The sequence below is a fragment of the Poecilia reticulata genome, linkage group LG13 (genome assembly GCF_000633615.1).
Source record: "Poecilia reticulata strain Guanapo linkage group LG13, Guppy_female_1.0+MT, whole genome shotgun sequence".
NCBI lineage: Eukaryota > Metazoa > Chordata > Actinopteri > Cyprinodontiformes > Poeciliidae > Poecilia > Poecilia reticulata.
In genome coordinates this window covers 29,848,751-29,876,526 of record NC_024343.1, presented here as the reverse complement: position 1 = coordinate 29,876,526, position 27,776 = coordinate 29,848,751, and the positions used below count along the sequence as shown (strand labels likewise).

The following is a 27,776-nucleotide window of genomic DNA, read 5'->3' as shown; positions in this document are numbered from 1 at the left end:
GGCTGGTAGATGAGTTTCTGAACGGAGGAGCCGTAAATATCCCGTATTGCTCCCCCGGTCTACAAAAAAGTAACTGGTAGGGAAGCTCAAATGTGGAAAAAATAGACTGATGTTGATATCCGATAGTAACACTGGTGTTATGGAAGATTTACCAATATTTTATTTCATAATTGTTTTTATCTGATTACTCGATTAATCGTAAGAAAAATCTATAGATTACTCGATTACTAAAATAATCGTTTACAACAGCCCTAATTTGCACTAAAAACTAGACCAAAAAACTTGGTAACATTTTGCCCTTTTGTAGAGTACAGAGGTAAAGCCAGCTGACCAAAGGTGCTGGAGTTCAGCTTGCGGTTGCTAAGTAACAGGCAGTGACTGCTGATTGGTGACTTTACATTCCAAAGCTTTTTGAAACGGTTAATTTTCCAGTCACGAAAAAACTTTAATTTATCACTAAAAAACACACCCGTGCTGTTCTTTTCAACCACTTGAGCTGCTTCTAGAAGCAGTAAAAACCCAAATGGAAGTGTAAAAATGTGAATTTTGCTTAATAGATCCCCTTTAAAGTAAATGAGAATGGTAGGAGGTCAGTCAGTGTGAGCCACAGATCCGACACACACACCCAGCCGGCCCATTGTGTGCAGGTCGGCCTTGCTGCTCTGGGCTTCCTGAAGGAAAATGACCATCACTGCCAGAATCAAACAATAAGATCTGCTAACGATCCAGGGCTCAGAACAACAACCCCACTTCCTGCATTTTAAAGGCTTAACGGGCCCCTCCAGTTTCCAAGACAGGAAGTCAACGCAAAAGGAGACGCAGATTTCTTCACAAACATGACCCTGATGGAAAACTCGCATCAGACGGAGCTCCCATTAGCAGGAGCGCTGCTTGTTCCTGTGACGTCTTTCTGCTCCCCTCTGAACCACTGCTGGCATTTAGACCCAACAACTGGCAGCTCAGAAGATGAGTTTCAGGGGAAATAACTTCTACACTGCAAAACCACAAAATCTCACCAAATATTTTTTTATCTGGTTACTAGTGCAAATATTGTAGTACACTTGAAATTAAGAAAAGACTGACTGAGAAGTAACTTTTCAGTCAGTTGTAGGAGCTTGTTTTAAGTAAATAATTATTTAATTTTGCTTTAAAAGTGCTAGTTCAACTGGAAGATTATTTCACTTATAACAAGAGATTTTTCTCATGTTAGCGCAACAATTTGCCAGTGGAACTATCCATTTCATCCATCCATCCATTTTCTTACACCCTTGTCCCTCAGTGGGTCGGGAGAGTTGCTGGTGCCCATTTCCAGCTGACATTCCGGGTGAGAGGCGGGTTCACCCTGGACAGGTCGCCAGTCTGTCGCAGGGCAACACAGAGACACACAGGACACACAATCATGCACACACACACTCACACTCACACCTAGGGGCAATTTGGAGAGGCCAATTAACCTGACAGTCATGTTTTTGGACTGTGGGAGGAAACCGGAGTACCTGGAGAAAACCCACCATGCACAGGGAGAACATGCAAACTCCATGCAGAAAGACCGGGGCCGGGAATCGAACCCAGAACCTTCTTGCTGCAAGGCAACAGCTCTACCAACTGTGCCACTGTGCAGCCGCCAGTGAAACTAGTACTTTTTAAAATAAATATTAAGAAATTATTTAAAAGAAGCTCCTATATGTTCATAAAAAGTTCCTTGTATGTTAGTTTTGTCTTATTTCAAGTGTAAAAACTTGGTAAAATTTTGTGATTTTGCAGTGTGGCAGCTCTGAATTTTAATAGAAAGTACTTCTTATTCTCCTACACTGCAAAAACACAAAATCAAGCCAAGTTGATGTAACATAGTTTCTGTGGTAAATATCTTAGTAGAGATGAAATGGTAAGCTGTAGAAGCTTGTTTTAAGTAAATAATTCCTCACTATTGATGTGAAAGATTGAATTTAAAAATAAAAAATGTAAATGTCTTGTTATAAGTGAAATAATCCAGTGGTTATGTTTTTAATCAATATTAAGAAAAAAGTTCTTACAACTTGCTGAAAAGCTATTTAAATTAGTTTTGTCTTTTTTCAAGGCTATAAAGATATTTGAAGTAGAAACTGGACAAAAATACTTGGTAAAGTTTTGTGGTGTCTATTTTTGCAGTGTAGCTATAAATGTTTGTCTTTTCCCTGCGGGGCTGTGCCGACCTTTGACCTTGCCTCTTAAACTGCGCATTTTCATCACCCACTCGCTCTGTCTTTCCCTTTTTTTCCACAAATAAGGCAGGGGGCGCCTCTCTCTGAAATCTGGCACAAGCTCTTGAAATACCAAAGAGCTAAAACACTTTCCACAAACTTCCTCACACACACACACTCACACACACTCCGCTCATTCCTCACCGATATGTCACACACTCCCTTCCTCTCAGTGGAAACGCTGTGAAATCCTGAGCGTACAGAAGCGTCTGCGTGCCTCACCTGTTGAGGAAGGTGTTTCCGAAGGGGTTGAGTTTACGGAACGGCTTGTTGGGGTCGACGATGAGGGCGTTGCCGGGGATGACGCCCTCCACCTCCCCGTGCATGATGGCGGTGAAGCAGTCCGTGGTGGGTTCAGGGCCCACTCTGCTCCCGGGAATATCCTGCTCCAGCAGATACCTGTCGGTCACACGCAGAACCGTTCACATCAGGGTGACCCTGACTGGGAAACTAATGAACGTCTGCAGCTTTAATCAACTCAGAACCACAAAGTTTGGAGTTTGTTTATCTGCAGGATCAGCAGAAAGAGGTGTGTCACTGTGAACACTGCAAAAACACAAAATCTTAACAAGTAGTTTTAGTCTAGTTTTTAGTGCAAATATAAGACAAAAAGTTAGTTTTCAGCAAGAAATATGAGCTTGTTTTAAGTAAATAATTCTAGTTCTAGCTACAATGAGATTATTTCACTTATAAAAGACATTTTTACCACATTTTAAGTGAAATAATCTGCCAATACAACAAGCATTTTTTCATCAATATTAATGATTTATTACCTTAAAACAAGCTCCTAAATTTTGCTGAAAAGTTTCTTGTAAGCTAGTTATGTGTTATTTTAAGTGTACTAAGATATTTGCACTAGAAACTAGGTAAAAACTACTTGGTAGAATTCTGTGTTTTTGCAGTGTTTCAGTTTTTATTTCTCACAGATATACATTTAGTTTGCTCAAGCTTCTTCAAATTAGTTTGAACCTATATAAATTATATTTTTAATACTTTATTTAAAGTAATATATATATTTAGGGAACAATACATTTAATATTTAAGTCATATTTAATTTTTTTTATAATTTGATGCTTTATATTTTTTAATGCTTTGATTTGTCTTTTTTTAAAAATAATTTTACATTCTTGGAGTAACTGTCAACAAAAAAGGAAAAAATTCTTGATTTCTGATGTGTGAAGAAAACTGCTTAGGCTTGCCCAAGATTCACAACTGTAGTTATGTGTTGGACTTTGACTGGACCATTCCAACACATGAATATGATTTCATATAAACCTTATGATATTTCATATAAAGTCTGTTGTAGTTCTGGTTGCAGCTTACAGCTGTTTTCCTGCTGCAACATGAAGCCATATCCAGATCTGAAAAGCTTCCCTGTCACTACTGAAGAAAAGCATGATGCTGCCACTACCGTGCTTCACCACTACAGGTGTGTTCTCAAAGGTATCCTGTGTTAGTTTTCAAAAGAGAAAGATATACATATATATAAATAATATGGTCTCATCTGGAGCAGACAACTTCCCAGATGTGTAGACAGCACCCACAGCACGATGCTGCCACCACCATATTTCATTGTGTGTATTCAGTATTTATATATGATGGTAAATAATGAAACCACACTGCAAAAACACAAAATCTTACCAAGTATTTTTGATCTACTTTGTAGTATCTATGTTCACTTTAAATGAAACCAAACTAACTTTGAAGTAACGATTCAGCAAAAAATAAAGAGTTTAAGTCGATTATTACTTCTATTGATTTTTTTAAAAAGTTCTAGTTTAACTGGCAGATTATTTCACTTGAAATATGGAAAAATTATGTTTATAAGTGAAATCATCTGTACTTTTCATCAACATTAAGGAATTATTTACTAATAACAAGCTTCTACTTTTTTTTTTTTTTAGTTTTTGTTGGCTCTTATGGCCTTTATTTGAAAGTAGATTCAACAGGAAGGAGGGTAATGAGAAGACATTACGTCACCAGGTCGGGAATCGAGCCTGCGACCACCGCCACAAGGACTAAGGCCTTAACACCTGGGTTATGCTTTGTCCCTGCGCCACCACAGCACCCCCAAGCTGCTATTTCTTGCAGAAAAGTTACTTCTAAGTTAGTTTTGTCTTATTTCAAGCATAGTAAGATACTTGGGCTGGATCATAGTCTGAAACACTTGGCAAGATTTTGTGGTGTTGTAACGTTTGCAGGGTCTTACTTGATGAACGTAGTTTTTCCAGTGGAGTACTGACCCACGACCAGAACCATGGGCTTGTTGTCGAAGTCGGCGTCCTCCAGGCTGAGGGAGTGGAAGTCATGGAAACCGTAGTACTGCTCCAGAGGCAGCAGCTTCGTACGGTACAGAGACTTCAGCCCCTCTGTCACCGTGCGGATCACCTCAGGCGCCTTCTTCACGTTTTTACGCCCCCAGCGAGACATTTTCTGACACTTGCAATTCCTGTCTGAGCCTTCAGGTGCTTCCTGTGTTTACGTGAAAGCTGCTCACTTTGTGCTTGAGATGGATTCGGTACGCAGCGTGGAGAATGATAGGACCGAAGAAGTAGCTCCAACAATGACGACCTTTAACCCCTGAAATGTGCACCAAAGACAGAGAGAAAGCAGGTAATATATATGGGAAACATAGCAGCTGGTGATGAAGCCGTGCCAACAGTCTTAGAGACTGCCAACACTGCAAAAACTCAAAATCTTACCAAGTATTTTTGTCTAGTTTCTAGTACACATATCTTAGTACTCTTGAATTAAGACAAAACTAACTTGCAAGTAACTTTTCTGCAATAAATAGAAGCTTGTTTTAAGTGAATACCTTGAATATAGATTAAAAATGTATATTTTTTTTATTAAAAGGCATATTTCCTGTTTTAAGTGAAAATAATCCACCAGTGGAAATAATATTTTTTGTATTAAGGAATTACTTACTTAAAACAAGCTCCTGTATATTGCTGAAAAGTTACTTGTAAATTAGTTTTGTCTTAATTCAACTGTACTAAGATATTACCACAAGAAACTAGATAAAAACATGTGGTAACATTTTGTGTTTTTGCAGTGTACTTACTTTCCCAAGTCATGTTGGCTTTGTTCACTACAAAAACACAAAATCTTACTAAGTATTTTTGTCTAGTTTTTGTGGAAATGTCTTAGTAAACTTAAAATAAGACAAAACTAACTTACAAGTAACTTCTTGGAAAGATTTGAGAGCTAGTTTTAAGTAAATTATTCCTTAATATTCACTAAAAAAGTTTAACTTATAGGAAAAACATCTCAGATTAAAACATTTGCCACTGGAACTAGAACTTTTTCTTGATCAATATTAAGGAATTGTTTACTTAAGATCTCATATCTTTCTAAAAACTTACTTTTAGAAAGATATTCATGTGCAATTAAATATTTGCTCTAGAAACTAAACCAAAAATACCTGGTAAGGTTTTGAGTTTTTCCAGAACAGAGTACGTCTAGAAAAAAAAAAAAAACATCATGCTCTCAGTGGAAAATGTGAGGGATTTGCACAGGCACAGCTCATTTCTTTACAGTGAAATGAGTAAGACGTTCCTTTTATCTGCTGCGTCTCTCACAAATATGTGCATGGATGTGGAGGAAGGGTGCAGCTTTTCAAAGTTTTCACCCTCAAACGTGATCTTTTGACTGCAGTTTATATAAACAGAAGCTCAGGGTTGGGAACTGAACTCATTATGGCAGCAGAGAGGTGAGGCCAGCAGGGCTATAACTCATCTTTTCCTTTTTTTTCTTTTTTTTTTTTTTTTTTTGCCCAGGGGAGAAGAGGGAACACAGTTCTGACATGTCACAAGACCACAGTGGAAAGAGTCAAAATGGCGAACTCTGGAGAGACATTAAAGGTTGCCATCACATCTGATCGCCAGGCAGAAAAGTCCAAACTTTGGTTGAGACTCTAGAGTCAGTTTGGTGGAAAATGCCTTGTGGGTTTCAGAACCACAAATGCAACACATGTTTGGACTTGGAACAAGAAACTACAGTTAAACCCTGCTGCAGCAAGAACTTTTGCAATAATGATAAGCAGGAAAATGATAATTCTATTAAAACCGGAAAGGTTCATAATAAAAAGAGGGATTAGGTGCAAGATATGAAGTTTTAAAGGCAGAATTTACCAAGTCGATGAGGATTCTTCCCAAAACACCTTGATTCGCCCTGAGAGTGAGACAGAAGAGCCGCTGCTACACGTAGGATCCCTCTGCGGAGCGTCGGCTAGATTACAGAGGATCCTTCTTTCTCCAGGGTTTAATAAATTTCAGATGAGCTCTGGATCTGCTGGCTGGAAAAACACGAGGCAAACACTCACTGGGGGAAATTTTTTCTCTCCCTTTGCTTGTTTGAGTTTGACAGACCCTCCTCCTCTTGCAGGGATGCCTGGGCACTGAGCGCCAACGTTCTGCAGAGGAGTGACCAGAGGGCGTGGATCCTCAGAGGAGGGGTAAATTATTTGGGTGGAGTTTTTTTTTTTCTTTTTCTAAATGACACAACATCCTTGTGCATATTTCAAATCATATGACCTCATGCACATGATTTCTTCCACTAAACATGAAACTGTGTATTTTAAACACTGTAGAGTCTGTAGACTCACTGTGTAAGCACCACCTGGTGGCAAATCATGGAGGAAACATTCATTATAAGAAACGCACATATTCAACCATTACAATCCAAAAAACACAAAGTAGTTTGGTCTAGTTTCTGGTGCAAATATCTTATTACGCTTCAAGTAAAATATAACTCACAGGTAACTTTTAGCAAGACATAAGAACTTGTTTAAATCAATAATTGTTTAATATTGATTTTTTCCCTCCCACTCTTAACAGGGAAAATGTGTTATTAGTAAAACAATCTGCCAGTGGAACTAGAACTGGTTTAATATCAATAAAAAATATTTATTTAAGATACACATCTGCAGTTTTTGTTAAAGTTTCATAGTTTTACATTGAAAGACATTGATTTGGAAAACATTTATTTGGCCTCATTTTTTTATTTTGTAACTATGTTATTTATACGAATCGTTTTGGTCTTTGAAATATTAAAAAAATTGCATTTGTGGTCAGGCTGATGAAGTAATCTTTAAATATTAAATGATTGACATTTTGAGTACTTTTACTTGAATAAAAATAAATTGAAGTACTCTGTCCACCTCTGTGCTTCTCATACTGTAAAATATAAATTTTCTTTATTAACTCATACGCAATGAAAGTCGATAAATTTGCAAGCACCTTTGATAGCGGCGGAAAAGAAGCTAGCTAGCTAGCTAGAGTTATATTAGCAACTAGTTCGATAACGTTCAGACTCTTCTTGATTTTTATTGGCGGCTGACAAAAAACGTTAATTAGCATTATGCAGGTGACCAAACTTTTGCCTGACAGAAAAACAAAATACATTAAATCGTAGACGAAATTGAATACCTGTGATTAGCGTATTAAATATATAACTTTTATAGAAAAAATATATTCTTTACATATTTGTTAAAGCTGTCACCGTTACAGGAAAACCGTTTCTCCGCTGCCGTCAGTGGCTATGTTTACTAACCTGAGCATTCACAACAGGTTTTGCTAGCTGCAGCCTAGCAGAGTAAGAGACAAACACGGTGCTAATAAGGTGATGGTCTGGGGCTGTTTAGCTGCTACTGGACCTAAACAACTTGCCAAAACTCAGTATCACTTAAATTTGTTTCTCCAGTCGAAAACATTTCAAAATATCCACACATCAGTTTGAGGCTTTAATGTTAAAGGAAGCGGGAATATTATGTAAAATCAACTTTTTCTTTTTTAGCTTTACACCATATTCTAATGTTATCCCCTCGTCAAAAACATACAAGGAGTGTTGACTTGATTCCATGAATCTCCTGTTGCCTATTTACTAATTAGAACGAAACAGCATAATGAGGAGCATTGTGGCGATGACGTGCTAAAGGCAGTGTTGGACAGAATAGGACCTTCTTAAAGAGACAGACACAATTTCAAGGCACCAAATTACAAAGTTTAATTTCTTTAAAGTCATGTTTGATATATAGAGAATTTTTATAACAACTGAAGTTAACTTGATTGTTACCTTCAATGATTCAAACCATCACCAACTTTGAATAGTTAAAAATTAGAAGAGTATTTTGGGTTTACAGCTCATCGTGGCTGGAATAACTTGCAATCTAAAGTTCAACTTCAAATTTTTAAAGTCGAAAGGAGTTTAAAATATTGTGATATTACTACAATTTACATTATTTTTCTGAGTGAATTTTAATGTTTTCTTATTGTAATCTAATCAGAGATCTCGAATTACAGAGTAAACGTAAACTAAAATTAGAAAATTACAGTATTTGAGGGGGTTAGTCAAAGTTTAGGCTATAATATGACCCCTAAAATGCTGTTCATGGTTGAAGACGCACTAATTTAAACTATTCAAAACAATTCTGCAAAGTAAAGTGAGCTAAAGTAATTTTTTACAATAAAATAATAAAACTCAAGTTGAATTATTTAAGAAAATAAAACAATGCACATAAGAGTTTCTAAAATTAGCCTTACCTATATTATTTTTGGATTACCTGGTTACACAAGTCCACAGATCACCAGGAACACAAAAAGATTCATAAAAGAAGCAAGGTTTAATTTACAGTTTTACTAAATGTACATTTCTTTTTAAAAAGTGTCATTATACACAATAAATACAATACAAAAATTAATCTGTAATACTATACTTCAAATTCTCTTCCGGACTTTTTTTTGTACATTATTATTGTTCCATTTTTTTCCATTTCAATGTTTTTGTGCTGTGTTTGTTTTTGAATTGTCCACCAGGCCTCGAAATAAAAATAAAAACAGGAACAGAGCTGAAGAAGAAAGCTGAAAGAATGAGGAAAGTCAGAACTAGTCTGCCCCCTGCTGACGGAAATGCATAATGCTTTAACTTCATGAGCCGTAGACAAACAGAAACCTGGTGAAATCTGTCGTTAGGCGCGGAAAAGAACAGAGTTAATTTACATTCTGACATCTTGGTGTTACAGCATTAGAGAGCAACCAAAACAAGAAGTTTCTCAAATCATTTCCTCGTTTTGTAACCAAGGTAACTACAGGGATACAGCTTTGGCCTGCAGTTAAAGTGTGTCATTTGCATTTGTGATGAAGAGTCAAATGTGTAAGGTGCGGGGAACGCGTTAAGGCGCCCCGCCGGTTTATTTTTCTGTGATGCTCGACAGGACACCGTTTCGACCAGACGAGTGGACAGAGTCTCCTCCTGGGGACAAGTTAGAGGAATGTAAACATGAAGAAGAGGGAAAAAAGAAACATTAAAAAGCAGGCGTGATAAAGGTCTGCGGTTCACCGTTTTGCTTTCGCCACATTTAATCCATAAATTGGGCTAAAAATAAGAAATGTTTGGACAATTCAAATGGACAAACACTGCAAAAACACAAAATCTTACCATATAGTTTTGGTCTAGTTTCTACTGCAAATATCTTCTTGCACTTTAAATGAGACAAAGTAACTTTTCAGTAAGATATAGGAGCTTGTTTTAAGCTAATAATTCCTTAATATTGATTTTAAAACATCCAGATTTCTTCACTTATAATATTTTCCCCATGATATAATTGAAACAATCTGGCAAGATCTTCATTTATTTGGAATAATTTAAGACAAAACTAACTTCAAAAATAACTTTTCAGCAAAACATAGAAGCATGTTTTAGCAAATAATTTCTCGATATTGATTAAATCAAATTAATTGGCAGATTATTTCACTTATAACAAGAAATGTTCTCTTTATTATAAATGGAAAAAACTGCCAGTTTAACTATAACATTTTCACTAATATTAAGGAATTATTGACTTAAAACAAGTTCCTATGTTTTGATCAAAAGTTACTTGTAAGTTTTGTCTTATTTCAAGGGCGCCAAGATATTTGAATAAAACTAGATAAAAAATATTTGGCCGGAGTTTGTGTTTTTACAGCGAACAAAGTCACCACAGTTTAGGAGAGCAACTGTTGTCTCTGTAAAAACACAAAATCTTACCACATATTTTTGTCTAGTTTCTAGTAGAAATATCTCAGTTTAGTTGAAATAAGACAAAACTAATGTATAAGTAACTTTTTAGGTTATTTTAAGTAAATAATTTCTTAATATTCTAGTTCCACTGGCAGATTATTTAATTGTAACATTGGAAAAATGTTTTATTTTAAGTTAAAAAATCTGCCTGTAAAACTTTTTATATCAATATTCAAGAACTGTTGACTTAAAACAAGCTCCAGTATCCTGCTGAAGAGTTACTTGTGAGTTAGTTTTATCTGATATAAAGTGAACTGTAGCAGAAACCAGACTAAAAGTGGTCAGAATGAGTGTTTTCTGCAGTGCAGCGCCCCCTGTCTTTCCCCTTTTGCAGCGTCACCCCGGTCAGTCCAGCCTGGGGTTGAGGGCCTGTTATCTGCTCTGAGTCTGGGGGACCAGGCTGCCGTTGTGGCCCCGCCCGCCGACCGGAGGGCCCAGCGAGGACGACGACGGAGCGGACGGCGCCGTCGGGGGCGGAGCTCTGTGTGTGGAGACCGCCGAGTCTCCCGGGCGCTGACTTTGGTGTTGGTGCGTCCTGCCGCCGGCGCCGGCCCGGACGTGGTGTCCGCGCACGGCGGGCTCCTGCTGCAGGTTGAGGATGCTGTCGATGGCGCACTGCAGATGCTCGTTGAGCGAGTCGTCCGGCGGGCTGCCGCTGGAGAAGCTGGCGTTGTCCATGTCGGGCGAGTCCGACTTGCAGCGTTTGGCGGGAAGCAGAGAGTCTCGGGCGAACGACGACTCCGGGGACGGCGGTCCAGGCGCGTGCTGGTCCATTCTGAACGTCCCGCCAGTCCTGTGTTTGTTTTTCCCGCTGAATCGTTTGTACTTGTCAGCGTCTTGGTCCATGTGCTCGTCCTCCCTCTCCTTCGCCGCCTCACGGTCCAGCAGCAGAGAAAGGTGGTGGTGGGTCGCCGTCTTCACGCTCCGGTTGAACACCTCGTTCATTTTGTCCATCGTGTTCCCCAAGCGTCCGCCTTCGAGACTCGGGTCCGCCTCCCTGTCTCGCTTCTCCACCCGCACGCTCGCTATGACGGTCCTTTCCGATGGCGGGGTGGACGCCTCGTGCCGCGGCGGCGACGGTGTGGTGATGGGGTAGGAAAAGCTTTCGTCCAGCCCGCCGGGGACGCCGGGCCGGACCCGGGGACTGATGTTCTCCCTGTAGGTCTTTCTGAGCGGCAGGCGGCAGGTGGTTTGCGACGACGCCGGGTTGTGTTTGACCGGGTGGTGGTCCAACGAGCCGTTCATCTGCGTTGTCGATGACGACGACGACGACGACGGAGGAGCGTTTCTGAGGTTGCTCTGGGCGGGCGTGACCGACGCCGTCGGGGACTGAGTCCTGATGACGGTGTTGGGGGGCGTGGCTAGGTGCTGGGGCTGGGGCTTTGCAGGCTCCGGCGGCGGCTCCGGGGTGGAGCGAGGTTGGGGGGCGTGGACGGGATCCAGCGCGGTGTTGTGGACCACCTTGCTGAACCCGGTCTGGTCCTGCTTGATTTTCAGCTTCAGACCAATCCGGCTGCGCGCCTCGTACGTCTTGATGGGCGGCTTGCTGGTTCGCTGTGGAAGAGCGTCGTCATCATCCGCCGCCGACTGGGAATTTAGCGACGATGACGACGAAGAGGAGGACGCCGCTGGAGTGACCGGCTTGGTCGCCGGAGGACAGCTGCTGGACCAGGAGACGGAGGCGCTGCCGCCGCCGTGCTTTATGACCAGCTTGGTGGGAGGGAAGGGGGAGCAGGAGGGAGGGGTGGGGGCAGGAGGAGGCGTGGGAGACGCAGGAGCAGCCGGCGCAGGAGGAGGAGTCGGTGCGACCTTCAGGAGAGGAGCAGGAGACGGTATCAGAGCAGGCGCAGCGGTGGAGGCTGCCGGACTCGCTGACGGCAGATCCGGAGGCGCTGGTTTTGGCTGGGATGGAACGCCGCTCTCCAGCATCCGCACGGTCGCTGCAAACTCCTCTGCAAGGAAGTAAAAACATTTACATTACTGATACATATAAAAGGCTTTGTACGACCAGGCCTGTCGCAAAAAGAAATAAATTAATTCACCTCAATTAAAACAAGCTCAATAATTTCCATTTGCATATTTTATGTTTTTTCTCTTTTTCTACCAAAATGACAAAAGTTTTCAGTTTGTTGTTTTGGCCTCAGCCAGGCCATTTTTTGAAGGACAATTTTCATAATTCATTTTTTTTTTGTTTCTGTTGTTTTGTTTGTTTATTTTGGATATTTAACATGTCTTCCAGTTCCAGTGTTAAATGTTTGTTATAATTTAAGGCTCGTGGATCTTTGAGAATGTGCTCATGCATCATTATGTTTATATTACTTGAAAATAGGAACAGGTTTTAGTTCTTTTGACAACCGTAGGGTGAAAGTGAATCACAGCAGCTGGAAATGTAACACACACACGGACGGACGTGTGACCATGGATGATAATTTGAAAGTTTCTCCATTTCCATCCAGACCAGGAGAAAGTATTTTTCCAAGTAATAATTCTGTTTCTCCAAACATTTTTCCACGTTGCAGTTTATAGTTTTTTGTTCGTTTGGACATTAAAAACCACCGACCCGGTCTCTCCTTGGCCAGAATCTTGTCCTGGTTCAGGGCGACCTTTTCCTCCTGGATGAACATCCGGTCGATCATCACCATCTCTGCCGACGGGCCCAGTCTCTGCTCAGGTTCAAAGGCCAAAAGCAGTTGATTCAAAATCAATCCAACACAACAAGAAGTGACTCGGACACGGAGATCGCTGGGTTATAAACTTACTTTTGACTCCGCAAAGAGCAGGTACCGATATTTATCCAGCATGGCCTGGGTTCGCTTCAGCAGCTGGCAGGAGACTCTCTCAAACTCATCATCCACTGTGTCCAAAAGAAGCAAAACGTGAGGAAGGGCGCAGAAGGCAGCAGATCCAGGATTTTACTCTGGTTTTTACCTCTCTGGTAGTCTTGAGAGGAGTTGGCGGTTCCCTGGTAGAGATGGTAAGGCAGCAGTCTGTCCAGAGTGTCGTCAAACGAGTGGAAAGGAGCGCTGTAGTTGGGGTGAAGCACTGAACCCTGATGTTTTCTTAGCTGCTCCAGCATCCTGCAGAGAGTTTACAGGAAGCGGTCAGAAATATGCCAACAACAAAACGGTTCAACTCTGACCTGAAGGCAGCAGAAGCAGCAAACCTGGCTTCTTTACTGGGCTCGGTGCTTAAAGGCATTTTTACTGGTGGCGTCTGTGATGTGAGCTGAAAGGCGAAGAGGGAAACGTTTAGGAAATTCACTTTGAACAACAAATATCAGTCACAGAAAACTCCATTAAGAGCCTTTTGCTGGCCTCTCCACATGTTTCATTTACCAGGTTTTAATTTCTTAGTCAATTTTTAAATTATGAATTAGGGCTGAAATGGAATAATCAAATAATTGTCAAATAATTTAGAAATCAATAATTGATCAATCTCGTATACAGACTCCAAAAGGACAGGAATTAAGCCACAATTGGGCAAAATATGTACACATTTTGCATTTTAGATAAAAAAAAAATCATATTTTTCTGTAAATATGGCACAGTGTTAGCTTCACCTGCAAGTTGATTGATCTTTAAAAAAATCAATAGATTATTAAGTTGTATTGATAAGTGAAGCAGAAAGGGTTGAGCTTTTCACATATTGACGTTAGAAGTATTTGTTTAGCTGCAGATGCGTCTAAACAATTGTTGGTATTGTATTTTAGAGAATAAAATATTTTTTATTTTAAAAAAGTGATTTAATTATTTTTATGCATTTCTAATGTTGTATAACATGAAACATTTTTTTATAAAAACATCTGCAGAATGTTTGTTTTTTTCCTTCAGATTAATCATCAAAATAATTGATAGAATAAATGATCAGTTGAATGAACAAAGATTGAAAGCACAGATCAACTCAGGGTGGACGGAAGAACAAATAAACGGAGAATCAAATAAACGGCGGAGGGGTAAAATGACAGATGAATGAAAAGGAAGAGGAAGGACAGACAGATCAACCTTTAGAGAGCAGGAAAAGGAACATAAATATTTTCCGTCCGCCTCCACGCTGCGCGGCCCGCCGCTCCTACCTGAGTCTGCAGAGGAGGCTGCGGCTGCGGAACCGGCATCTGAGTCAGAGCGGGCCCCAACACCTGGATCTTCATCGCTGCTTTTCCCAGAGTCATCCCCCCCACCGAGCTGATCACTCCTGGCTTTGGCTGAACCTGAGCACCAATTCAGAAAGAAACGCTTCGTCTCAAATGCTCAACAAGCACCTGGAGGAAAACCACAACAGGAAACAGATCGACCCACCTGTGCAGGCTGGGTAAGGCTGGCAGGAGTGACCGTCTGATTCACCATTGCTGCTGCAGCTTGCACTTGGGCTCCTGAGAATACCTGTAGGTCACTTGATCCTATAAAAAAAAAAAAACACAAAAACAATGATTAAAAGCGAATCGCACCGTTGTGACCGATGTAGAGGAAACACAAGAACAAGCAAGGAAAGTTGAGAACTATAAAAGTAAATGAAATACTGTGAAAATCTCAGAGATTTTCAGATTAACATAACAAAATGTTCTGGAAGAAACAGAAATTGCCGAGTATGAAAAGTCAAAAATCTACAAGGAAAATGAAAAAAAAAAACACCAAGGAAAAATGAAAAGGACAAACATTTTCTAGAAAGACTCACATTCTGAGATTAATCTCAGAAATTTGTAGATGAAATTTTCAAGTAAAAATTTTTCAGAAAATTTCTAAAAATGTTGTCAGATAATCTAATATTTTGAAGTTCTATTCTAGCAAATTTTCCAATTCAGAAAAATTATTTATTTCTTCTTGAAAAATTCTCAGATTAATCCCACAATTTTTGAACTTTTTCCAGTAATTTCTTTTACTTTTCAAACTCATAAACTTCCTTGTTTTTCTAGAAAATGTCTGATTATTGTAAAAAATAATTTTTTTTAAAAACTTTTTAAACTCAGAAATTTTCTTGTTTCCTCTTTTTTTTTTTAAAGAAAATTTCTGAGATCAATCTCAAAATTTGTGGGTTTTTGTGAAGAATGTATTCTTCCCTTTTCCCTGGTGCGCCGTGGCAGAATCGCGTCGCTGCGGGTTTTTAATGCGCTACCTGTGGCGGTGGTTTTGATGAGCACCGAGGTCGGCTGCAGCATCGTGGGGAGCTGAGCAGGTGCGTCGGCGCTCGCTGATGATGTCATCACCACCTTGTCAACAGGCACGTCTTGCTGCGAATTGAACTGACTCGTGGCTTGAGGCTGAGGCTTTGCTTGTAGCATGATGTTCTGCTTGACCTGAGCAAAAAACAAAAATCAATAAGTTACAATTTTGAGTCAGGATTGTGGAACGACTTTCATCTTTTACAGTGTAATTTATTTTCCAAGAGGCCAAAATTTCTGTCAATGCAAGTAATTCCAACCTTTCCAAGATGGCTGATAAACCAGTGTTTTATTTTTTATAAATAGCATAATTAACCATTTTTCATTTGGGTGTTAAAGTGAGTCTGTATCCTCCAAAAACAAAGCTATTTTTTGAAAAGGCGACACTCAGAGTATGTCAAAATCAAAACTGGACAAAAAAATCAGACATGCACCAATCCATTATTAATATCTGTATTGATCCCAATATTGAAAAAAAATTATAGATTGGACATATGTGTGATCTATAACAGCAGATCTATTCAGTTAAATTCTTTGCTTTATTATTTGTTTTACATTATATTTAGAATTCCTAATTTCGCTTTCTGAACCATTTCAAACAGTGAAAATGGTTAATTACCTTCAACAGAGTAGTTAACCTATCTTTTTTACCCGTTTCAGTTTCTTCTCATTCATTTCAAATCGGCTGTTTTACTCCTAACTGAACTGACTGAACATATAAAAGTTGTTTTTAGGAGTTTTTGAGCAAACAGTGAAGTTGCTGGTGTATTTAAGTGAGCTGTACTGCAGCAGAGCCATCAAATAAATTTGTAATTCACCATGTTTATGAGTTACAAATCTACAAATGTTTATATTTATACACTTATAAATAGTAAATTATCATGTTACCATGACAACGTGATTATTTATCAATTTGTCAAGATAACAAATTTTACTGGACGATGAATTTTCCCAGAAGTTATTGTTAATATTACGATAATATTGTTGTTTTGAGACCAATCTCAAGTAATATAATTGTGATCATGATGCAGGAAGCCATTCTCAAAGATCATCCATCCATTTTCTTACACCCTTGTCCCTCAGTGGGGTCAGGAGGGTTGCTGGTGCCTATCTCCAGCTAGCGTACCGGGCGAGAGGCGGGGTCACCCTGGACAGGTCGCCAGTCTGTTGCAGGGCAACACAGAGACACACAACCATCCACACACACACTAGGGACAATTTGGAGAGGCCAATTAACCTGACAGTCATGTTTTTGGACTGTGGGAGAAAACCCACCATGCACAGGGAGAACATGCAAACTCCATGCAGAAAGACCGGGGCCGGGAATCGAACCCAGAACCTTCTTGCTGCAAGGCAACAGCTCTACCAACTGCGCCACTGTGCAGCCCTCAAAGATCAATAAACTTTAAATTATAATTAACATTTAATACTGGAAATATCTGTAAATATCCAAAATGAATAAACAAAAAAATATATATATCATTTTTTATTGCTTATTTCAACAGGCATATTAACTTAAAAAGAAACATTTTAAGTTAATTCAACACAGCTTTTCTGGACCTGATTGGTATCAGCTGATACTAAACCTCAGGTATTGGTACTGGAAGAGAAACAAATGGATTGGTGCATCCCTGGGAAAAAAAAAATACAATTTACATTTAAGATTAAAAAAAAACCTGCCTGTAAAAATGTAAATATAAGACTTTTTAAGGATGTAGAAACTCCTGTTCAACCCATATTAGCATAAATTGTACTGGGAAAAAAAAACATTCCTATTTTTTTGCAGAAGCAATACCTGTTGCAGCTTCTCCAGCAGCTGTTTATGCTGAAGCGAGGGCTGAGTGATGGAGGACAGAGTCTGGATTTGTGCTCCGACTAACTGCAGGTGATGCTGCTGCCCGGCTGTGAGGCCCTGGAGGGGAACTTGGGCTTTCACTACGGCTGGAGCGCTAACAGGAGGCGCAGCGAACTGGTGCTGCGCAGGTGAAGCAGCAGCAGCAGGAAGAGGCTTGGGCGACTGCGACATGGGAGGCATTTCCTGCTGGTAGGGCGTGGGCTGCGAGGCCGGTCGAGGCAGAGGTTGGTGCTGGACCTGAATGTGCACTTGCTGGGGCGGCGCCTGCTGCAGCTGAGCCTGCGTGGCGGCGGCGGCGGGTTTGGGAGATTCTGCGATCTGGTTGTGGACGATGAAGAGCTGGGTGTGAGATGACGGCGTGCAGGAGCGTGAGGGAGTTTGCGGCTGAGGCTGAGAGGAAGGGCGCGACTGCGGCGGCTGTTGGTGGTGAGGCGACTGGATCTGCTGGCTCAGAGTCAGAGGAGACTGGGAAGGCTGCGGGCTTTCCGCCACCGGCGGCGGCGTGGCGTGGGAGGTCAACGCCGGCGAGGAGGACATGCCCTGGATCTTCAGAGCCTGCTGAGCTCCACCAGAGGGAACCTGGAGGGAGCACACAACGTCGCAGCACAAAAACAAATCAGGGTCTAAACCAACAAGAAAAGGAACAAAACGCAAAAACATCCACATGGTTTTAACGATAGGATCCAACAACAGGGCTGGGCGACAAGATTTCATCACAAACTGCTGTTAAACAGCTTTCATATTTAATTTAAGGGTAAAATAATAAGCTGGACAATAAACTGACAAATAAGTTTTCCAGTTCTATATATATTTGGATTTTGAGTTCAAATATGACAAAATACTACGGCTAGGTTCTGATTATTTTCATTATTACAAGAATGTAGGGCTGGACAATAAATTAATGACCAAAAATCTCAATCGATTGCTATCAATAGATAATACGTCTGATACAATATTCTATAACTCCAATCCAGAACCGCACGGCCCTGATTCGTACAGACGACAGGAGGGCTGACGGAAACAAAAGCCACTTTTTAAAAATATTTTCTGTCGTTTGTAACGTCTGTTTTAGAAAAGAAATCAAACAAAAATAAATAAATAAAAATATCAAATATTTTTAGCAGAAATTTAGATTTTTGCTAAAACCAGAAATCTAAATTTCCATTTAAAAAATTGTTGAATAAACTCAGAAATTCTCTGGAAAATACAAGGGAATGTCTGAGCTCCAAAAGTCACAAATTTGCAAGTAAAACATTTTAAAACTTTAGGATTTATTTCAGAAATTTTCTAGAAAAAAATCAAGAAACCTTTGAGCTCCAAAAGGTGAAAATTTGCAACAAAATAAGAGGAGAAAAATCAAAAACTTTGGGATTAATCTCAGAAATTTTCTGGAAAAACTAGAAAACTTCCAAAGGTTGAAAATGTTTGACTTTTGAAGCTCAAAAATTTACATCGTTGTTTTTTTCTGGAAAATGTCAAAGATTAATCTCTTAGTTTTTTGCCAGAAATGTGCTCCGTTCTTAAGCAAGCTGTCACAGAAATCAGACCAGGTATGAAAAAATGTAATTTTTAAAAAATTAATATCACCCAGCTGCAGGCTAAATACAAGTTACATGAATTATAAATTGAAATGAAAATGTCGCCCGGCCCCCGGTCGCACAAACATCAGTCAAACGAGAACAAACAACACGAAAGCGGACTGTTAGCCTTCTGTATCTACAAACAATTAAAGCACACAGATTACTCTTGTCCTGCATTTGAGGGCAATAAACACATAAAGGGGAGGAATGACTGCTCAGTGAACCAAAAGGAAAACCTGTTGACAGAAGCGAGATCTGTGGGACTGTGATGGTGAATTAGAAGGTGATCTGAAGGTCGTGAGGTCACGGGTTGGCGACCAAATCATCTGGGTTTGGGAGGCGCTACTGGTCAATGTGGGGGGTTTAAAACAGGAGAGACAGTGTAACGAGGCATGCAAAACAGAGCGCAGACGCCCGATTTATCAGCGGTGAGCCAGATGAAATCCTACAGAGGGATTAGAGAGGTGAAGCTCTTGGAAAATTTTAAATATTTTTGAACAAGCACATCTGCATGTAGTTGGGAAATGCACATTTTAAAATTAGAGTATTAATAAAAACAACAAAAATGAAAAGGAATCTTCACTGTCAGCCAAACTGTTTGCATGAACGAGTCATAAAGTAATTGAGATGCACCGTGAAATCGGCTGGTGCCGATTTTTTTAAACTTAATTAGCTCTAAGCTGGTATATTTTCATGTTATATCATTAAAAAAAACATCCCTGGAGTGTTTTTCTATTGTTATTGATTCTTTAAATAATGTTTTAGGAATCCTGGAATCTCCTTCAGCAGCCTATTTACACAAAGCTTAGAGCAGGGGTGTCAAACTCCAGTCCTCGAGGGCCGGTGTCCTGCAACTTTTAGAAGTGCCTCTGCTGCACCACACCTGAATAGAATAATTAGGTCATTAGCAAGGCTCTGGAGAACTGAGGAGGTAATTAAGCCATTTGATTCAGGTGTTTTGTACCTGTGGCACATCTAAAAACTGCAGGACAGCGGCCCTTCAGGACTGGAGTTTGACACCCCTGGCTTAGAGCTGCTGTCCGTAGCCGAGCCGCTCCTCCAGACTAGCGGCAGCAGCAATTAGCAAACACCTGGTGGAACTGAGCTCACCACACAAACCACATTTCAGTCAAACGTTCCAAAAACGTTTCCAAACGGCGTAATGAGGAGAGAAAGAACAGGAGCTTCTTAAAGAGACAGACGCTACTGGCTAATTTGGTAACAATTAATTGTTAAGAGTATACAGACTCTAAAACCCATTTACAGAAAGAAAACACAGAGCAGTAATTAAGCCAAAACTGTACAAAAAATTGCATTTCAGATTAAAGAAAAATTGTCTGTAAATCTGTTCTGTTTCAGCTTCACCTGTTCAAATAATCTCCAGTTAAGCACCTTTTTCCCTCTAATTATTACAGTTAATCCAAAGAACAATCAACAGACCAGCATATTCATTTATTGTTTTAAAAAGGAATTTAGTTGTTTATTTGCATATTTTAATGTATTTATAATATTGTATTAAATCGGCTTAAGATGATAAATGAAAACTCGGATAAAAAATGTGCCAATTTTTTATCCGATTAACCGTCAGAAAAACTTTCACGTTCCGTTTTTAGTCATGTTTCAACCTCATAATTTTTACATTTATTCAAGCCGATATTTTTTAATACAACCCAGAAAACTGCAAAAGCAGAAATATTTTTAATTGGCAGAGCAAGCTTCCATCCATTTACTGTTCTAGTTTATTTGAAATATTTCCTTCTTTCTTCCCAGCAAAACTCTGCAGCTCAGCTTTGGGGATCCCAGAAGAATCTGATTAACTTTTATCCAAATAATCGTCAGAATAATTGATTACTAAAACTACTGGAGATCAACTTCAAAGTCTCTGATCGGTGCATCTCTACTGAGTAATAAAACGGGAACGGACAACAGGGACGATCATGCTGCTACTAAAATGAAGCAAAGTGTGGAAAAGCACAGATGCTGCAAGCGAAGGACTGGCTTCTTTCACCCAGGAGTTAAAAACAGCGCTGGCGAGAGCAGTGGAAGCAGGAGAGGCACAGAGTTGTGACGGGGGGGAAAAAGGTAGGAAAAACCTAACACTGTGGCAGCAGCGGCAGCAGCAAGTGGGGGTGGGGCTCAACATAAAGGGGCAGTTCTACCTTTACCACTGCTGTCATGTGGGAGGGGCCGGGGGAAGGGCTGTGGCTCTGACCCAGCCAGGAGTCAGTTAACTGGCTGTCATGGACAGCAGGGGCCGCAGTAGTGACGCTGTTGCTGCTGACGATTACAGACGCTGGGACGCCCACTGATTGGGTTGACTCATTCTCTGTTTGGTGGCGCTGCTCCTGATACAATTACCATTTCAGGATAAGGGGGAGGGAGGAGGGAGGGAAGGAGAATGAGCAGCAAAATACTAAACCAAAGAGATCACACCAATTTAACACTCGTGCATGTTACTTTTTTTAAAAAAATGTTTAAAGGTGACCTATTATACTTAGGATAAACATATAAATCATGTTCATTACATTTTCTTTTTTGCACAAAATCATTCTTAGATGGGATCAGTTCTGTCTATTTTGAGCTGTTTTAGGGCGTCTTGTCACTTTAAATCCAAATTAGCTGCTGCTGGTTACACTGCAAAAACACAAAGTTTTGTCTAATTTCTAGTGCAAATATCTTAGTAGACTTGACATAAGAAAAACAAACTTACAAGTGACTTTTCAACAAGTTATTGGAGCTAGTTTTAAGTCAAAATTCCTTAATATTAATAAAGAAGTACTATTTCAATTGGTAGATAAACTCACCTCAAAGAAAACATTTTTAATCTGCCAGTGGAACTAGAACTTCTTCATCAATATTAAGGGATTATTGACTTAAAACACGCTCCTATATCTTGCTGTAAGTTTACTTCCAGGTTGGTTTTGTCTTATTTCAAGTGTAATAAGTTTATTTGCACTAGAAAAGAGACCAGAAATACTTGGTAAGATTTTGTGGTTTTGCAGCGTTTACACTCTCACGTAAAAATGGTTGCAAACAATTATATAACTGTACATCTTTGAAAAGCAGAAGTAGAGCCTCCTGCACAGCAAACAAGAATGCCGCAAGTGGTTTCTGGATGGTAAGTCAACAACTCAAGTAAGAGTAGAGATTCTTCATAATAAATTACTCAAGTAAAAGTAAAAAGTACAGCGTAGTAAAAACGCTCCTAAATGTAATTTTATTCTAAAAAGTCACTAAAGTAAATGTAACTAGTTACTGCCAAACGCTGCAGGGCCTGTAGATTGTGATTCAACCTTCAGGACGTTTTTGAAGCAGCTCATTTTCCAGACTCAAAAAACTTTAACTTATTGCTAAAAAACAGCTGAGTGTTGTTTTTAGTTTTTAGAAGCAGTAGAAACCCAGAACAAAAAAAAGTGCAAACAGTAAATTTTGCATAATAGGTCGCCTTTAAAGACAATGTTAAGCAGAACAGCAGACGGGCGGAGCGCTGACCTGCTGGAGGAACATCTGCAGCGACTCCTGGCTCAGGATCATGCTGGAGCCCTGGTTGGTGAACAGCAGCCTCCCTGGGCTGCTCTGAGCCTGCGAGGGGACCAGCCCCACCGCCGTCACGGAGGACGACGTTGAGACAGACATGGACGGAGAGGAAGAAGCGGCGGCGGCGGCAGACGACGCAGGCTGCACGGCGAGGATCGACGACTGCGGTAAAAGCTGCGGCGCCGGGTCTGCGGAGCCTCCCAGCACGGTAACAGCAGCTTCCGCAGTCTGGCCTCCTGCGGCGCTGGGCACGGCACCCGGCTGGGCCTGCAGGGTGGTCTGCAGACTGATGGCCGGGCTCAGCCCCTCCACCTGACCCACCATGGTCAAGGAGTTCTGGAGGCCCTGGATCACCGTCTGGGCGTGGCCCGAGGCGGCCGGCGTCTGCGTCTGGCTTTGACTCTGAGCCAAAGAGGCGACCGGCATCTGAAAAAGTGTTGGCGTGCCCATCTGACCGGGCTGCAGCTGAATGGGTCCGGACAGGATGTGGGCGGCGCCGGGATGGCCCTGTGACGTCAACACCTGACTCAGATTGATGTTCTGGTTGGCAGTTAGGATCTGGTTGGCGATGAGCTGTCCGCCTGGGCCCTGGCTCGTGATGATGTGGCCGCCCGGGTGTTGGGTCAGGATCTGGCCTCCGGCCTGCAGCTGGGGCAGCAGGAACTGGTGGTTCTGGCTCTGCAGGACCGTCTGGGACGGGATGACGATGCTGCCCTGCTGGTTCAACAGATGCACGCTAAGGGGCTTCCCAGAAGGCGGCGCCCCTTGCTGCTTGAACAGGGCCTGCTGGAACTGCGTGCCCTGAGTGGCGGCCTGGGTGCTCAGGACGACGTTAGAACCGGGCTTTCCCGTCAGGAAAGTGACGTTCTGGGCAGTAGAAACCGGAAGCTGCTGCAGCCCCAGCGCCTTGTGCGCGTCGTTCTGCTGAGCCTGGGGCGCTGCCTGTGGCGGCGGCAACTGCTGCTGCTGCGGTTTGAAGACTTTTGGCTGAATGGAGCCCCCCTGTGGCGGTTTGGGCTGAATGGGTGTCGGTGTGCGCTGGATGATCACGTTCTGCATGATCTGGGCTTGAGTTTGTGTTGGCGCTGCCACTCCTCCTCCAAAGCCCACGAGCCCCGCAGGGGCGCTCATGGTGGCGGCGTTGATGCTGCTCGTGCTGCTGACAGAAACAGCTGGTCCGTTTAAAGCTGGAGCGCCGACAGCGGCTTTGTTACCCTGGATCAGGCCCAGGCCGGCCTGAGAGCCGGCAGCGGACACCTCCTGGTACCCGCCCATGGCTTTGGCCAGGATCTGCTGCCCCGACTGGTTGATGGTCATGACCGTCGGCTGGCCCACAACCTGAATCTGTCCGATACCCAACGGTCCCGACTGGCTCCCGTTGGAAAGGGCCTGGAGGCTGGAAATGGGCTGAAGCGTCACGTTGCCGAGGCCGACCTGCTGCATGAACGGCTGGACGCTGATGGTTTTGTTCATCACCTGCGGCTGTAGCTGGATCCCCTGCTGGGCAAGAACCGACCCCAGCATGTCGGCCGTGGCGTTGCCAGGGTTACCCGCCACGCTCTGCGCCGACCCGGAGAAGATGGTCGCTGCCCCGCCGACGCCGATGCCTACCCCGACGGCGGCGGCGCTTCCAGCGTCAGGCAGGGTCTGGACCACCTGGGTGAGCCCCGGGATCCCGAAGGACACCAGGTCCAGCTCGGACCCGGCTTCCTGCAGGCTCTGCTCAGTGATGTTGGCCTCCGCCAGGCTCTGCTGCAGGATGTCGCACGGCTCGTGGTTCGTTCCGATGCCGTTGCTGTCGCCGTCTCCGCCCGGCGAGCCGCCCAGGATGTCATCGTCCTCCAGGAAGTCCAGGTCCACGCTGACCCTGGGGAGGCCGGCCGACTCGCTGACTGGCAGCTGGACCGCGGGCTGGACCTCTGAAACATGGCCCTTTGGAACAGCAGAAGAAGAAACGAAGTGAAACCAGGTGATCGAGATACCAACACAAAACTAAACATCAAACTGACACCAACAGTCCAAACAAATCGTTTTAAGGTAAATTAACTTTCTGCTCAAAATAAATGCTTAAACACAAAATACAAAGAAAGTGGCAAAAAAAATCTCTAAAATTTTTTTTCTCACAAGTAGAAATTATTTTGGTCATTCTAACTGACCTAAAAAAAAAAAGTTTAATCTGATTTAACTTCAAACAGTGAGAAAAATATCCATCCATCTTTTAATTAGCTGTATGAAAATATTCAGTTTCAACTTTAAATAAAGCTTTTTAATCAGACATTAGGTTGAACTCTTTTACAAAACTGTGCAGTTTGAATATCAAACACTTTTAAAGACTTTATGCACAAATCAAGCACTTTTCAAACCTTACAAAAAACACCTAATTTAAGTCGAAGGATTTCGAGAACCCAAACAAACCCTGAGCTAACTGGAGCTCACACATGTTAGTGGAAGGACAGGGGATCAGAAGTGGCATGCTGCAGAGACCGAGAGACGAGAGCAGGAAGAAGATCGGGGGATTTTACTCACCCCAGTGGCAGAGAAGAACGAGCTGGAGGGGTCACTCGTACCATCCAAAAGGTCGTCAGTGTCCAACTACAGACACATCCACCAAGGGTAAGACAGACAGAAAGCGAAGGTACCCAAAGCAACAGACAAAAAGTCACCAGGATAGGGCTGGGCGATACGGATTCAACATAAAACCTGCCGGTTCTCTCACACCAGATCCGATTTCTTTTCTACGTTATCACAAGTTGCTTTTATTTCAGTCATCCAATCTGAGTTGTATGGCAGAATATGAGAGTTTCCTTTTTATTACGAGAATAAAGACCTAAGATTAGCAGAATAAAGTAATAAAATTACGAAAAATAGTCGTTTTGATGAGATAAAAGCTTGAATAGTTATCAACTTAGTCCATGTCGTTCTTTCTTCAAAACAGACTCAATCGTTTGAATCTTTTCAAACTCCTGCTACTGATAATAATTTGGTTCTTAAAAGATTAAAAGATTTCCTTATTTGAAGAACCAGTACCAAAATACTGCTTTAATTTTTATGTTTTTGTTATTTTTTATGTTGGAGTTATCCTAAAATAACCCCAAAATGAATATTATTCTAATATAATTCTTTATATTCTTTTTTTTTTTTACTTTACTATTGAACGACTTTATTCTCGTGATTAAAAACCCAAAAAAATCGTAGCCTAGTCCTAATGCTTTGTCACCTGAATTTAAAGTTTAAATAAATAAAATCTGTAAAAAACACTTGTCAAACAAGATGGCGGAAACCCAACAAGTGAATTGGTGAAAAAAAAGCCAAGCTTTTCCAGAAATTTAATTTTCAAAAATCCAAAAATGTGATTACTCGATAAAATTGATCTATCGCCCAGGCCTACGCCAGGATGAAACATTCAGACCATCAAAAATAGAGAAAGGTGAGGAAAAAGGAGCGTTCAGAAAAACCAAACGTACCAGAAAAGAAGCAACAGAGGAATAAAATGAGGGGAATAACTGAAGAGTCGGGAAGCGTTAGTAATAGCCTTTCTTGTTTTGTGAAGAAGTAACCGTAACGATGTAAACGAAAGCAGCAACTTGTGGTCGAACACCACTTCACTACTAAATTATTCACCAAAAATAACCAAATAAACAAGTTCATCGAAGAAAAGGCTTGTTTTGTATCCAGAATGAACTGTTTCCATGTACTTACATGGGTCTCAGATCCATGAAGAAAGTCATTTAGAGCTTCTGGGTCACTGTAGACAAAAAAACAAAGGCATAAAGACACACCTAAGATCTTATCTAGTATTATTTTGATTAATATTGTTATTATTATGAGATATTAGAGCATGAACTCACCAAATTACATCTAGAAGGCACCTGCCGTCCTCATCATCCATGACAACTGTTGCAGTTTTAAAAAGAAAACACAAAAGTGTAACAACACACAACAACAGAATATTAGCTTATTAAATGCAGTAAATTAGAAGTTTATAATTTTTCTATAAATACACCAGACACCTGTCTTTTTTTTTACATTTTTGACAGCTTTATAGTTACAGGAAGCTAATTTTGGGGGGTTTAGGCCAACTGACCATTAGAGCTGCATGTTTTTGGAGAACGTTGCGATACTATCAGATGGTACAGATGGAAATGGTACAATTGCTAAAATCTGATGATTCTCCATTTTTGTTTACATTTTGTGTCTTCTTCAGAGGTTTTTGTGTCGTTTCCTCCAGTGGTTCTTGGTGCAGCGCCACCTCAGGCCAGGAGGGGAACAAGTTTTTCAAAACATTTGGTTCATTTGACACAGTGCAGTATGAAAGCAAACGGCAGCAGCTGAAAATGTAACAAATGTTTGGTCCCCAATCAAACCAAATACTGGACTATCCGGAGTTTATCACTATATTTAGCAACTTTTTGGGTAAAAAAATTGTATTCAGCAGGCCAGGTTTTTAGAGATTGGTGATCAGCCAGAAAACTGCAATCGGTCCTTGTTACTATTAATACATTATTTACAATAGTAATAAAAATTTGCATTTGTTTTGCTTCTTTTAAAACAGTTACAGTGAGTTTTAAACATCGAAGAGGCTCGTCTGACGCTAAGTGGCAGTCGATTCCATAGAGGCGGCGCCGTGATCGTAAAAGCTTGATAACCCTCAGTCTTCAATCTTCCTCTGGGCACAGAGAGTAATGACTAGTATGATGATCCAACAGTGTAAAGAGTCTGAAGCTCAGAAACATGAGATGGGGCAAAGCAATTCACAGATTCAAAAAGAAACATTAAAATCTTAAAACCAGCACTGACCATCACAGGTGAGCAGTGGAAAGAGTTGGACTGATATGTTCACACCTACGGGGTCTACTGAGGGCTTTTTGAGGAATATCAGCAAATAGAGAATTACAGTAAACAAGACAAGGGATGAAGCTTGAATGAGAATTGGAGAGGGAGATCATCAATTTTTAGAGGTGTGCCAATCGATCGGCCACCGATCATAATCGGCCGATTTCGTGAAAAAGTGTATAATCGGTGATCGCCGATCATTGGCTCTTGTTGCCGATCACACAAACCGATCACCTGCATCTCATTTCGCAGCCTGCCTGTGCAGCTGGTCTTCTCTTTCCTTCACACGTGCAGCAACAAATCCAAAGCGATGTTGAACTAAAACGTACTGAGTGACTGGGGACGTTTGTGTGTTGCGGCGGAAAATTGAAGCACGTCAAAATGCATCAACACAACGAAGCTAATACGACATAAAAACAATGGCATACTTGACGGAGTTTGGCTACATCAAGGCTCACTGCAGTAAAAAAGACATATGGAGGATCAGATAGCAGGTAAAGCAGCGCACAGCTACAAAC

General features: G+C 41.4%; 2 protein-coding genes across 7 annotated transcripts in view; both read right to left on the bottom strand.

Moving 5' to 3' along the window:
• Window positions 1–6,688, bottom strand: part of ehd2b (EH-domain containing 2b) — a 16,878-nt gene extending 10,190 nt beyond the window's left edge. The window contains exons 1-3 of one of the 2 annotated variants that reach the window (XM_008426456.2): window positions 6,374–6,688; window positions 4,450–4,820; window positions 2,463–2,639 (exon numbers count right to left, since the gene is read on the bottom strand). In XM_008426456.2, coding sequence (XP_008424678.1) covers window positions 2,463–2,639; window positions 4,450–4,670 — 398 coding nt within the window. In that variant the 5' untranslated portion in view covers window positions 4,671–4,820; window positions 6,374–6,688. The remainder of the gene's footprint in view (window positions 1–2,462; window positions 2,640–4,449; window positions 4,821–6,373) is intronic. The other variant, XM_008426457.2, reaches the window with a different exon arrangement.
• Window positions 6,689–10,459: 3,771 nt separating this feature from the next.
• The window catches only part of bicra (BRD4 interacting chromatin remodeling complex associated protein), a 21,275-nt gene continuing 3,958 nt past the window's right edge, over window positions 10,460–27,776 (bottom strand). The window contains exons 1-15 of one of the 5 annotated variants that reach the window (XM_017308378.1): window positions 27,223–27,440; window positions 26,274–26,319; window positions 26,125–26,170; window positions 24,952–25,017; window positions 22,381–24,357; window positions 21,048–21,233; window positions 17,249–17,887; window positions 15,408–15,588; window positions 14,594–14,694; window positions 14,371–14,505; window positions 13,462–13,523; window positions 13,227–13,375; window positions 13,058–13,152; window positions 12,859–12,964; window positions 10,460–12,250 (exon numbers count right to left, since the gene is read on the bottom strand). In XM_017308378.1, coding sequence (XP_017163867.1) covers window positions 10,671–12,250; window positions 12,859–12,964; window positions 13,058–13,152; window positions 13,227–13,375; window positions 13,462–13,523; window positions 14,371–14,505; window positions 14,594–14,694; window positions 15,408–15,588; window positions 17,249–17,887; window positions 21,048–21,233; window positions 22,381–24,357; window positions 24,952–25,017; window positions 26,125–26,170; window positions 26,274–26,314 — 5,364 coding nt within the window. In that variant the 5' untranslated portion in view covers window positions 26,315–26,319; window positions 27,223–27,440 and the 3' untranslated portion in view covers window positions 10,460–10,670. Of the gene's footprint in view, window positions 12,251–12,858; window positions 12,965–13,057; window positions 13,153–13,226; window positions 13,376–13,461; window positions 13,524–14,370; window positions 14,506–14,593; window positions 14,695–15,407; window positions 15,589–17,248; window positions 17,888–21,047; window positions 21,234–22,380; window positions 24,358–24,951; window positions 25,018–26,124; window positions 26,171–26,273; window positions 26,320–27,222; window positions 27,441–27,776 lie in introns of those variants that run through there. The other 4 variants (XM_008426449.2, XM_008426452.2, XM_008426453.2 and 1 more) reach the window with 4 other exon arrangements.